The sequence below is a fragment of the Leuciscus leuciscus genome, assembly GCF_965113295.1.
Source record: "Leuciscus leuciscus genome assembly, chromosome: 1".
NCBI classification, from domain to species: domain Eukaryota; kingdom Metazoa; phylum Chordata; class Actinopteri; order Cypriniformes; family Leuciscidae; genus Leuciscus; species Leuciscus leuciscus.
In genome coordinates this window covers 43,890,869-43,903,771 of record NC_138725.1, presented here as the reverse complement: position 1 = coordinate 43,903,771, position 12,903 = coordinate 43,890,869, and the positions used below count along the sequence as shown (strand labels likewise).

Below are 12,903 nucleotides of genomic sequence, written 5' to 3'. Positions count from 1 at the left end.
TGCCCCATAGGTGGGGTACATTGTAACATGTGTGGGGCACATTGTAACATAACATATGACAGCTTAAAATGTTATCTGATCTAATAAAAAATATATACAAAACAAACTAAAATATTTTCTAAATAAAATACAATTAAAAAACGTTTTCATATAAAATAATGGCAATTTTTAATAATTAAATATATATATATATATATTTATTTTAATTTTTTTGACTACGAACACATGAAAACACAGCTATACAACATAGTTCAAAACAAATAAATAATTAGTCATTTCTGAACATTGACTCTCAGTCTTTATTCACCTTTTTCTCACGTTTTCCCAATAAAATTAATAAAAGTATAGAATATAATAGCATATTTCTAATAGGGGCACATTGTAACGCAGTGTTACAACATGCCCCCGCCTGCACAACTGGGGTTTAAACCCTGCTAGTGTCTTCTGCTAGTTAGCGAAGCATTAAAGAACTATCTCAACTGTTATATCAGATTTGTCTTATTTTAAATAAACACAAAAAATAGAGATGAAAAATGAACTTAAGAAATTTACTTTTGCTATGGTTTAATAAATGTATATGGATATCTTCCAAAAAAAAAAAAAAAATTGGCGGAATTTTTTTTTTCTATATAGTGTTGATATGGTAACTAGTAAATACACAAAGTTTCGTCATCCAAGCATGTGCGGAAGTATTTAAAACAAGCGTGTTACAACTAGCCCCGCGTTAGGTTGTGCCCCGCGCTCCCCTATGCATGAAATAGCATTTCACCCCCCCTTTAAGTTGCTCAAGCAAGTGGTCAAATATTTAACCATGTACTTATATTAAAATCGCAAACATTTTAAATTAAAACTTAAAATTGACAAAAACAGCCGACTCTCATGCCTTTTCTTTTGCATTTAAATTTTAATACAATAAATCTTGCACGTCACAAAGAACTTGTTTTTCCACCTCCACGAATGAGACAAGTGTTGTTCATTATTTTGCCTTGTTGAGGTAAATTGTAGTTTTCCTTGCTTTACCCTGGTCTTAAAGTAAAAAAGATGACTGTGAAAAAAAAAGTAGTATTTAATTCAATACATTTATGGTGAGATTACTACATTTTCAGGTCAATCTGTGTTCATTTTGACCACAAAACATGCGCTGTCACTTTAATTCAGCGTTTGCAGCACAGCAAAAATAGGCTACGTTTACACTTTACACAAACCCGTGAATATGCCGTCAAGAGCATGCCAAACCTGTAGGTGGCAGTGTTACGAGAAGCTCAAGCCCATGTTAGCCAATCAGAATCCCGAAAATATAGGTCGCACCTTTGACGCAGTGCAAGTTCTGTTGCATACTGTGACGCCGACTGCCTAAAACTCTGTTTTTCTCAGTTTACATGCAAACGTGCAAACAGAGTTTTCCAAAATCTCCACTCTGGCCGGAGTTTTTAGAAAGAATCGTTTTCAGAGGCGAATTCTCCGTTTGCGTGTAAACGAGGGGCACAACCGAAGGGAAATGTCTCAGTTTTTCAAAATAACCATGTAACGTTACGTGTAAACGGGGCCATAGACTCGGTGCGGAAACGATCGTGGCACTGCTGTATATGCACCGCAACTGGAACGGATCGACGGACTGCATCCGCGTGCAGTGTAAAAGCTCTAACCTGTTAACATGGGTACGGAAAAAAATACTCACTGCAAACGGAGTATGTAGGCTTGTTCGACGTCATGCAGCACTGCGCAGACCGATCGGCGGCTGACTTGAAGCAGTGCATGCTGGTTAGAAATTTTGTCCGACTTGATACAGCGCCGACGCCACGTGACTGTAACGTATGCCATCAAAGTACCGCAAGAGCGATTCGAGAGTAGCCGGAGAACTCAGCCAGCGCAGCTTCTCAAGAGCGGCTGCACTGGGATGCACGAGCTCTGATGACGACACAGCTGTTCCACGATTGGCCGGATTCACCGCATGACAACGATCACGTGTGTTTCGTGTTTATTCAAACACCTTTAGTTCCTCTAAAGCTCACAAATCAGTTTTTTATAACAGTAAACACTCATGTAGTTGCGATGTTATATTGTGTCATGTTTATCAAATTAACTGATTAAAAAACGAAGACTCCACTTCATTGATAGTAGCTTATGTTGAACTTTATTCTTGTTCAAACAGACACTGTATGTATGAAGCAGTAGCCTACATAAGGTATTGAATGAAAATGTCTCTGAAACATCTGTGTATTATTTGGCAAATATTGCATTTATTTCACTTCAGCTGTGGTAAAGTATGCAAACACCACGTGAGCGGTCACTACGGGAACCAGAATGTGTCCGACTTCACGTCTCTGTTTGCAGCTCCTCCCCGCCTGCACGCGGCTACTCTCGCCGATCGGTTACATCCAGCCGCAGCCGAATTCGATGTCGAACATACCTAATGTGAAATTGGCGTCAGATGGGCGAATCTGGAATAGTCCCCTTATTTCATCATAAGAGGAAAGGTTACCTCCCCTTTCTCTGCTTTGCCTGCAAAGAGAATTCTCATGAGAAAATGAGCTTCGCAAGCGCGATATCATTTTTTCCTCGAGAGGCATCATGGCTTGCAAATGAGTGAAGCATGGCAGTTGCTCAGTGTTTGGATGTACAAATGAACACAAAAGTATTTTTTTTGGTCCTTCATCCGAGCCTCTGAAGAACCAGTTGGTTATGTGAATTTCTGATGTGTAATTGTTCAAGTTCAGACAGATAATCTTTCTCTCACAATCGTTCTGCATCAGTAAATCAAGCCAGTGACTAAAATATCAACTTCATATAATTTCTCTTAGTAGGATGAACATAATCTTATTTAAACTGTGATACAGAAAGCGATCAAAGAGCAATCCCTTTCCAATTGCCCAAGCTGTCAATCACACAGCACGAGTTTATCTGGACACTTGCCAAAACTCGTTATGAAATCAATGACGCTGTTACACTGCACAACGAAGTTCTTACTGTACATACCTCATGTTTGCATTGGTGAAATCATTAGTGAGAGTGCAGAAACTGCATTGCAATGATAAGATCTTCATTCACGCGATCAACAGGCTGTCATCTGCGCAATGCTCACCACTGCAACCTTTTATGTGATGGGAATAGATCTAAATACTTAAAAAACTTATCACGATTCGTTAATCCCGATAGCTGTAATAGTAAAAACGTATAATAGCTGTAATAGTAAAAGTAGTCGAGAGAGTTCCACATGTAATGCTAGCTATTTCATATGCAAGCATGTCAGCCAATCACAGCAGTGGGCGTTTACACTGAAGTCTCACAGCAGACACGCCCCTTCAAACAGAGCGTTCAAATCAGTGGCTAAAATCAGGCTAAGAAAAATGCCTTTTATTTCTAAATTATGAAAAAAATTTAACTAAAAAAACACACTAACATTATAAGGGCACCCCAGGAAACATTATAAAATAATAAAATATTCCACGCCATGGGACCTTTAAGACTTTCGTAAATCTTCGGGACACAAATTAAGATATTTTTGATGAAATCTGAGAGCTGGCTCACTCCCTCATAGGCTGCAAGGTAATTGCATCTGCCAGCCCAGAAAAGTTAGTAAAGACATTGTTAAAATAGTCCATGTCATTACAGTGGCTCAACCTTAAAGGAGAACTCCGGGCAATTTTTAAGTTAATCTTGATCGGCTACAACTGAGATCCCATGGGACTTCAGCGCGAGACTACAGCTAGCCGTCTAAAACACTATTTAGGTGAATTTAAACAATGGCTAAGTTGCTAAACGCATCTTGTTGTCATGTAAGGGCCCTGTTCATGTTGGACAGACATTTTAATTGCATTTTGTGTCTGTTAAGCGGCACAAAGAATATATACAAAGTATGTATATGCCCCCATAACTGCCGTTTTAGCTGAGTGGGAGCTCTGGGCATTAGCTGTAGCAGCTCCGTGTTGCAAGCACCAATCCGGTTCGTTTTTTTTCTTCCTATAGACAGTACTCACAAAGGTATAACGATCAAGATTAACTTAAAAATTGCCCGGAGTTCTCCTTTAAGTTTATCAAGCGACTATAATACTTTTTGTGTGCAAAAAACAGACAAAATAACAACTTTAATCAACTATTCATTATCTTCCGTGTGGGCCTCTGACGTGAGCTCTGACTCGTTGGTTCTCACAATTTGGACATCCAGGAAATGCAGTTTAGAACCATTTTAAACACTACATCGAGACCCATCTGCGTCATCTTCTCAGTTCTCGTGCATGCGTCGTGACGCTCTCATGAACTCACGTCAGAGGCCCACACAGAAGAAAATGAATAGTTGAATAAAGTCGTTATTTTTGGGGGGGGTTTTGCGCACAAAAAGTATTATAGTTGCTTGATAAACTGTTTGAGCCACTTTAGTTACTTAGACTATTTTAATGATGTCTTTACTTACTTTTCTGGGCCGGCAGATATCGATTACCTAGCAGCCTATGAAGGAGTGAGACAGCTCTTAGATTTACAAAAAATATCTTAATTTGCATTCCGAAGATGAACGAAAGTCTTACGGGGTTCCCAGCGTGCAATAGCCGTCATTTCATCATCTAGGTTAACTATAGACCCGATATAGTCCGGCTATGAGTAACCCACTTCTAGCCAAAATAACCTTGAATTTGGTTACATATCGTTTTTCCTAAATCACGGAAGTGACCTCGACGTCCGGGTTAGCGGTAGCATAAGCCATCAGGCAAGTGTTATTTAAATAAACTCCTGATGTACTTACAAACTTTCCAATGCCTCGTTTTTTGAGTACAGAACCTATTTGTACTACTGTAGAAGTTTGGTACCATACTGGGCATTATTAGTGGGGTAATTTACGAGATAAAACCTTGGATCCATTAGGCTGATATCTCTAAATAAGCTCTAACTTTAATAATGTTCAACCAAGGGGAAAAAAGCTTTTTTGGGGGGGGGGGGGGGGGGGGGGGGGGTGTCTGGCTCGAGGTCATTGTGCAAAGGAATTGTGAAATTACTCAGAACCATCCCTTTAACTTTTGAACGTTCAGAGAACTTAATGTTTTCATAACTTAATGGGAATGTAAGCAAAACGTTCTTAGAACCTATTTTTGTTAACTGGGATAGTAAACCACCCAGGCACTTTTGGCATGCTGCAGACTATGATTTAGGACACACTAATTGTACTTTTGCATACCATAGGGAGTGGTTGTGTTAACAACATTCCCAGAGGAAGAGATGTTAATTATATATTTCTGTAAAGGATAGATTCTAAGGCAATTATGACTTTATACGTGACAAATAAAGTCAATGTTGCCTTTTTATTTATTTAGTTTTACTACATTTTTCCTTTTTTTCTTCTTTTTTTTTAACTCTGAGGTGAAAAAGGATTCCATAATTATTTGGATTTAGAAGTGAAGTATAGTGGAGGGAATATAGTTTTAAAGTGCAAAACTGACCAGGAGAGGGAGGATCTGAAGAGAAAAATGAAACATTCCAAATATAGTTTAGTGGAATAATTCATGGGATTTTGTTCTGTATCGTTGCCACAGAAGTTCTTGTGATATCAATGTCACATTAAAAATGCCAAGCATTACAATATTTTACTGACAGATAAAAATAGAGCATGACAGAAAATGTACAATTAGAGTGATGGATAATGATTATTAGTTGCGTAAACTCTGATCTACATGATTGATAGTATGCCAAATGAGATGCATCCATACATACTGTCCTGCAGCCAAATGTAAACCAATGTCCTGTGAACGATCATGCAACTGACTAACATTTAGTCTATGTTGTGGCATTGTGCCACAAATACAGTTCAGTGTAAGGAGAAACTTCTCACATCAACACATTATGAGAAAATTAGATGCAGTGTCTTCAGATATTTTATAGACGCTTCTACCATCTCCTGTTTATTATTCAGTTGCGGTTGATTCAGTTCAATGTAGTAATAGAAACTCCCATGAACAGCTACTTTCCAGTGCTGTGGGCATCAACTTGAACTGCTGTAAAAGCCACCCACTGTTTGACATAATTCGAATGGGAGCCTCCCACACCATCCAGTGAATCAGTCTCTATCTGCTCGTTCCCATCAAAAGCCGACGGGCTTGAACAGTCTGACTCCAGAAATCCACTGTCTATGGTATCTAAATCCAATCCCATTTGTGGGTAACCATCATCGGACTCCTCATTGGAACCGTAAGAGTCCAGCGAGACCTGTTCAATGTTCTCCAGGTCGTGCTCCTGTAGATGCCAGTCATCACAGTCTAAACCCTGTAAACTCCCGCTGCCTTCAGGTACAAGAGGCTGTCTGTCTGCGACCTCAGCCGCTCTCTCATTGGTGTCTTTGACATCGAGGAAGTCCACTAGGCTCCGTCTGCGACTGTCACCGGACCAGTCGGCCACGACGCCCTCCTGACCAGACACTGTAACGGTGTCCATCGATATGTGTCCGCCGGAGTGTGCGACGCTGTTACTGTTGCCACCAAGGAAGTAGAGTTTTGATGAGTTTTGACCCGCCAGACCAAAGTCCTGCTCACCGTTCCTGCTGTTACTAGGTTCCTCTGAGCTGTCATTCTGCTTGCTCTCACAAAGCACTTGGAAAGTGGTGCTCTTCTCATGGAAATCGAAGTTATTGAACGTCAGGACTGGTCCGACCCACCTCTGAAATAAAACACAAGTAGATCATTTTATTTATTTGGTCATGATGAAAATAAATGACAATAAATTAAAGACTGGAGGGATCAACAGCAAGTATGTGAGAAGTGTGAAAGTTTTCTGCCCAATTGGCGGGACAGTCACTTCCACAGTCCTACCATATTACTAAATGATACACTTCTTGATCTTGTATTCGTTGGTAGGTCCATGACAAAAAAAAAAAAAAACAACAAAAAAAAACTAAATATATATAATATAAAATAAAAATAAAAAAACATTTTAAATGGTCCTGCATCACAAGACTTTTGATTAGCACAACTTCAACACTGCTTAACTTTTTTTTTTTTTTTGAGAAATTATAAAAAATTATGCCAAATGATTATATTAAAGAATGTCATTATTTTAATTAGTAGTTTGTCTTCATTATGATATTAGGACATGTATCACTCTAACATTTTAACATTATGCCCCCTCAAACATTTTTACCAAATTTTAACTGTGAAATTAAAAACATGTTCATCTTAATGAGGTGTATTCAAGTCATTGTATTGATTATGTGAAATGTATAAACTACCATTCGAAGGTTTGTGTCAAATAAGTCTCTTATGCTCAACAAGGCTACATTTATTTGATCAATAATTCAGTAAAAATGTATGTGAAAAAATATTACGGTTTAAAATAACTTAAATGATTTATTCCTGTGATAAAGCAGAATTTTCAGCATCACTCCAGTCTTAAGTATCACATGATCCTTCTAACCCACTAAATGAACCCGATAAACCCACTGCTTAATGTCAAACATTCAAAACAACGCCTACGTGCAGATCTTATCGCAATCGTAATCATCATTTCCTGAACTTTAAAATGTGTTAATAAAAAAAGGGTAACAAAAATCATTCATTAAAAGATTTTTCATCTTTATGAATGGTAACGTTAAATGCTTTTAGACCCATTAAGTAAAACTGACTCAAGCATTCAGGTGCTTTGTGCACACTGAATAAAAACTGATATTATGAACGCAAAACAGCACAACTACAAAACAAAAGACATAACATGCAGGTATAAAATGATTATTTATCAATTATTGATTTTGTAGAATTTTCTGAGTAATCTATTTTAATATTAAGGGGGTTTGGAAAATTGCACAGGGTGTCACGGAGCGATTTACACCAAAAACGGAGCAGATCAAAACACTTACCCCCACGACACACCTCTACTATTTTCACACAGTACTTTGGTAAATATATCCTTCTAAACGTTTTAAAAAGTTGCTAATGCAGCCTGTTACTGACCTCTACTGGAATATGTTTGAAAATAAAGATCCCCACATTGCTGCCACGAGTTCCTCATTTACTGCTATGGTTAAATAAAGCTGGAGCCTCGAGTCTTGCAAGTTCACGACACCGTCACATTTCAAAACGCTAACGTTTCAGAGAAATGCTCATTAATATCTTAGAATTACTGAAGTGCTTCGAGGGACGATAACAACAAGAAATAACTCCTTTTTATTTTGTTGTTACGAGCTTTCGTATTTTTCAGCTCACATTAGCCTACCCAGTGGAATATTCACTAAATTCCCCTTTAGTTAAAAACAACTATTTATAACTACCCACCTTATCAGAGTTTGGGTTTGAACTCATAGTACTTTCCATTAGAGGGGAAAACTGCTACTTTCAGTTTTCATATTTAACGCAATCGCTACCAAATGTTAAGTGAGCCCTCCTGTTCCTTTGAAGCCCCTACAGACTGACTCATTTGAAAAATGTCACATTCCCCTCTTGCGAGTGAGGTTAAGTAAGTCGCATGTGTGAAAGTCCCCTAATGTTACACGTACAGAGACTTCTGCTTATGCACAAGAGATTTAGAAACATAACATACCTTAAAGTCTCCTTGATGTGTATGGTAGAGCGGTTTGAAATACTCGTACGGGCTTGGGATGTGCTGCCATAAGGTCGGCTTTTTGATGCCCCCTCTATACATGCAAAAAGACAAAGTGTTATATGACTGGAGTGTATTTTGGTGGATGCATTTAAAACAGGCTGTTATTTCTGGACATATGATGATTACGTGCTGAAAAACAAATGAAAACAGCAGCTGTCACGGAAACTGTCGAGCTTTATGCACTTGCAGAGCTTGTAGCTCTGACTTCCTCCAGTTTTGACCTACATGAAAAATAGACTGTCTGCACAAACATATCTGCTGCTGTTGTGGTTTTTGTGTACGTAGGAGGTGAGAAAGGACTATTCATATACGGTAAGTGCCGTCATATCGATTACTGGAATACTCATTTAGAAGGCGCTATCGAAATTTAAGATCACACTTGTCTGTAGTCTTTTATTAAGCCCGTCACTATGTGGGATATCAGGCAAACTTCTCAGTACATAATCTTTCAGATTTTTAAGAAGGAGTGAACTAAATCTTGATGGTTTGAAAGGTTAATATAAGCCTCAAAGGCATATGACTAACAGATAATAAAGACACTCCTGTGACTCATAAATGAAGAAACAGTCATAATGAGAGAGGTTTGAGTTAGCTTCACTTCTCCATATCCCACAAAGTGACTTCTGTATGAGCTTGTACAATTCCCTAAAGTCTTAAAAATGTACCTCATGGCCTCCATGAGGAGCTAGACTTTGAACTTTATCTTTGGGAAGTAAACAGTTAGAACGGAGATTACAATTTTTATTTTTTTTTTTTGACAAATGTAGATCTGAACTGGAACATAAGTGCCAGTTTCACAAACAAAGCTTAAGCCTATCATATCTTAAGCCTAAACATATCTTAAAATACATCAGTGCCATTGTTTTGTCTCAAGATGCACACCACCCCCCTAAAAGAACGTTTATAAAAACATAAAGCTACTTAAATGTCCTAATTTATCTAAGACCTACTGCTGGCTAAGTCTAAGCCCAGTCTGTGAAACCAGGCCAAGATGAAATACTGGACAAATAAAAGTAATACTCACAGTTTCCCACTGTACACCAGCAGCACCACCGCCACAAGAGGAAGTGCCAGCAGCAGGAAATAGTACTGATCTGTCTCTGGAGAGTCAGATGTCCACTCAACACTGTTGCTCCATTCACTCCACATGGATGTAAACCACCTCGGATGTACAGCGGCCTGAATGTCTGCCACATATCGCCTCCCTGGCAGGAGTTTTTCACTCATGATAACCATGGATTGTTGGTTCTGCTGCGTACTGTAAATGTGCCCCTTCTGTGGAATAATCAACATATTCAAAAAAAGTATAAAAATATGTGTAAGTTTCCCTCCATATGGATAGACAAATTTATATTTTACCTCATCAGGGTCACTTTTAGTTCGTAATCGTACTCTGTAGTATAATTTTTTACACAGATCTTCCCCTTCATAAGCCACATCCCAAGTGAGGTTGAAACCCCCATCAATTTTTGCAATTCTGAGGTTGAAAGGTTGCGTTGGCTTAACTATAAAAAATAAAAATTAAAAAAAACATGTTAGTGAATAATGTACATAAGTAAACAAGGCCGATGAATTACAGTGGAGTCCAATAAGTCTGAGATCACATTAAACATCTGGGATTAAAATCCAATTCTAACAAAAAGGTTTAAGGGATTTTGAGGAAGGTTATCATGTAAAATTAAGTAGCGATATTCAAGATTCTGCACAATTTCTATGTAACTAATCAGTGATGTATGTTTAACGATGACTCTTTGTACAGCCAGTCAGATGTTCTTCTTCCACTGAAGCTCAAGATTCTCTTTGGATTATCTTGAATCATGCTGGAGAACATGATCATCAGGTTTGACACAAACTTTAAAGCAAAAGAGGACAAACCAAAAACTACAGACTGTGAAAATCCTCATACACTCTTAAAAATAAAAAGTCCCAAAAGGGGGTTTTTGCAGCGATGCCACAGAAGAACCATTTTAGGTTCCCCAAACAACTTGTTTGAAAAACATTTTTATAATCTAAAGAGCGGGTCTTCACTACAAAGCACTTTTTGCAGTGATCTCAGATTTGGATTTCACTGTATATGCAGCTTATTTTTGCACTGCTGCTGAAGTGGATAGAGGAACTTACTAGATTTGTATAAAACAATTTTTTCAGTCGGGATCTCCATATTGCCTTGTTTGGCCATTTGTGTTACCATGATAGAGCAGTTGGTATCATATAACCCTATCACACCATCCACATCCTCTGGTTCCATTGTGCACCAGGATTGTGGCGATTTGATACTGCAGTTCCCATTTATGGCAGAATATTCATCCCTGCGAGACATGAAACGTGCTAATTAAACAATATGTTGACCAATGGTAATAGCAGGTTAAAAAAAACAATGAGCAGAGGCCAGACAATGATTCAGTAGATTCACATTCTCAAAAGTAAGAACAGTGTGCTAGATCTGTACCAGCAATCTGCCACAATATCACACGAAGCCGTTCCTGCCGAGTCAGAATTAGAGCAGTTCAGCTTGGAGATGAAGTCTGTGGTGCAGGTCACACTGCACACAGCGTCATCTGCAAAGAGTTAAGTGAGAGGAAATGTGGTCAATCGAGCTACAGAAACGGTACAGCGTTTCTTCTCAAAGCAACACCTGCTTAGGTCAAAGGACACAAGGCAAATCATACTGTTGCAGCTATATCCTTCTGAGGATGTTTACACTTATTTTACAAGATGATACGAATTACTTTCACTGTAAAAATTATACGTATACGATTAATACGTTATGGCAACATATGTTTTTACATTGTTTTAACTCATTAAAATAAGTTACTTTTTTTTAAAAGTCAGTTTAATGTAATTTAAGTTGAAATTACTTAAACATCCAAGTTGATTGTACTTAATTTAAGGCAGCAATTTTTTTTTTTTTTTTTTTTTTTTACAGTGTTAGAGGAATGATAATATTGCAATAAATGCAAACTTACTGCACTCAATAAGTCCACAAACAAGCAAGAATATGGCTTGCCATAGAGCCATTGTGGAGAAACAATGACACACACTGTGGTGAGCCCTGCTCAAATGCACTGTACAGAGCCAACATGCAAACTGCAAAGAAAGCAAACATGTTATTTTAATACATAACAGCATTTAAATCGGTAATATATAACCACATTTTATATTGTACTTTTAATTTAATTAATTAAAATTTTCAAAAAGATAAAACGTTATAACAACAACAAACTTAAGAAAAAAAAGGTAATTAATAATACATACACAACACATAATAACATATTTATACATAGAAAATATAGAAAATGATCACAAACATTTAAGATGTTTATCATCATATTGTTTAGTCTATAATCAACATTATGGTGATTAAACAAGAAAAATAAATGATTGAGGTTGGGGGGAAAATACAGGTAAAACTGACTATAAAAGAAGAAGTAGAGAAATTCTAAAACTTACCGTGATAATATTCCCATTGAACCAGTTTACAAAAATATAAAAGTTTTCTGAAAATATAAAAATATGCAGTTCTCAATCAAATACCAGCTGCACATTGCATTACTCCACCTGGCATTCACGCTATTCCAATCTTCTACTGATCTACATGCACAGTCAGAGTGCTTGTGACGAAAATATGACATAAAGGATGTGGTTGTGGTTAAAACAAGATCCCATTTGCAGATGTTCCGCCCCCAATGAGACCAATTAAGGATAGTTCCTGTTGTTGACGATGGGCCGGATAAATGTGCAGTGTCATCAGAATCTATTTTGGGGGGTCAATATAGCAGAAAACAGATAAATCAGGGCTTGGCATGGGTATAACATTTTTTTTATTGAATAGCCTAAATAAAAATGAAAAAGCAGTGATATATGTGACATTTTATATTATGGTATGAGTGCTGTAAAATGGTAGTAATATAGTCTACAGTACTGCATAAAAAAGACCCGACTGTGTTTTGAATATTAGACTAATTTTTTATTCACATTTATATCCTCAATCATATGTGCGCTTGAGAGCTAAGACAACATTTAGCTGTCCAAGAACTGCCTGACCAAAATGTTTAAATCTTAAAGGGATAGTTCACTTAAAAAATGAAAATTCTGTAATTTACTCACCCTCAACTTGTTCCAAACCTGTATGAGTTTATTTCTTCAGCTGAACACAAAATAAGATATTTTAAAGAATGTGGGAAACCAAACAATTGACAGCATTGACTTCCATAGTATTTTTTTCTGCATACTATGGAGGTCAATGGGGTTACCCACATTTTTCAAAATATCCTCCTTTATCTTCAACTGAAGAAAGACATTCATACCGGTTTGGGACAACTTGAGGGC

The 12,903-nt window shown here is 37.5% G+C and overlaps 1 protein-coding gene across 1 annotated transcript; it reads right to left on the bottom strand.

Annotated features, from left to right (window-relative positions):
- Window positions 1-5,558: 5,558 nt before the first annotated feature.
- On the bottom strand, window positions 5,559-12,328 carry il21r.1 (interleukin 21 receptor, tandem duplicate 1). The gene is made up of 8 exons (XM_082189504.1): window positions 12,025-12,328; window positions 11,541-11,661; window positions 11,024-11,132; window positions 10,696-10,883; window positions 9,934-10,079; window positions 9,599-9,849; window positions 8,512-8,605; window positions 5,559-6,639 (listed from the first exon to the last, which is right to left on the bottom strand). The coding sequence occupies exons 2-8, from the start codon at window positions 11,590-11,592 to the stop codon at window positions 5,947-5,949; spliced, it is 1,533 nt and encodes a 510-aa protein (XP_082045630.1). The 5' UTR covers window positions 11,593-11,661; window positions 12,025-12,328; the 3' UTR covers window positions 5,559-5,946.
- Window positions 12,329-12,903: the final 575 nt, after the last annotated feature.

Excerpts from the sequence above, each read along its gene's own strand:
- il21r.1 (XM_082189504.1), bottom strand. The coding sequence starts at position 11,592 with ATGGCTCTATGGCAAGCCATATTCTTGCTTGTTTGTGGACTTATTGAG. Across the intron at positions 10,884-11,023 it reads GATATTGTGGCAGATTGCTG|GGATGAATATTCTGCCATAA; the intron begins GTACAGATCTAG and ends CATGTCTCGCAG. Across the intron at positions 8,606-9,598 it reads CTGGTGTACAGTGGGAAACT|AGGGGGCATCAAAAAGCCGA; the intron begins GTGAGTATTACT and ends TTGCATGTATAG.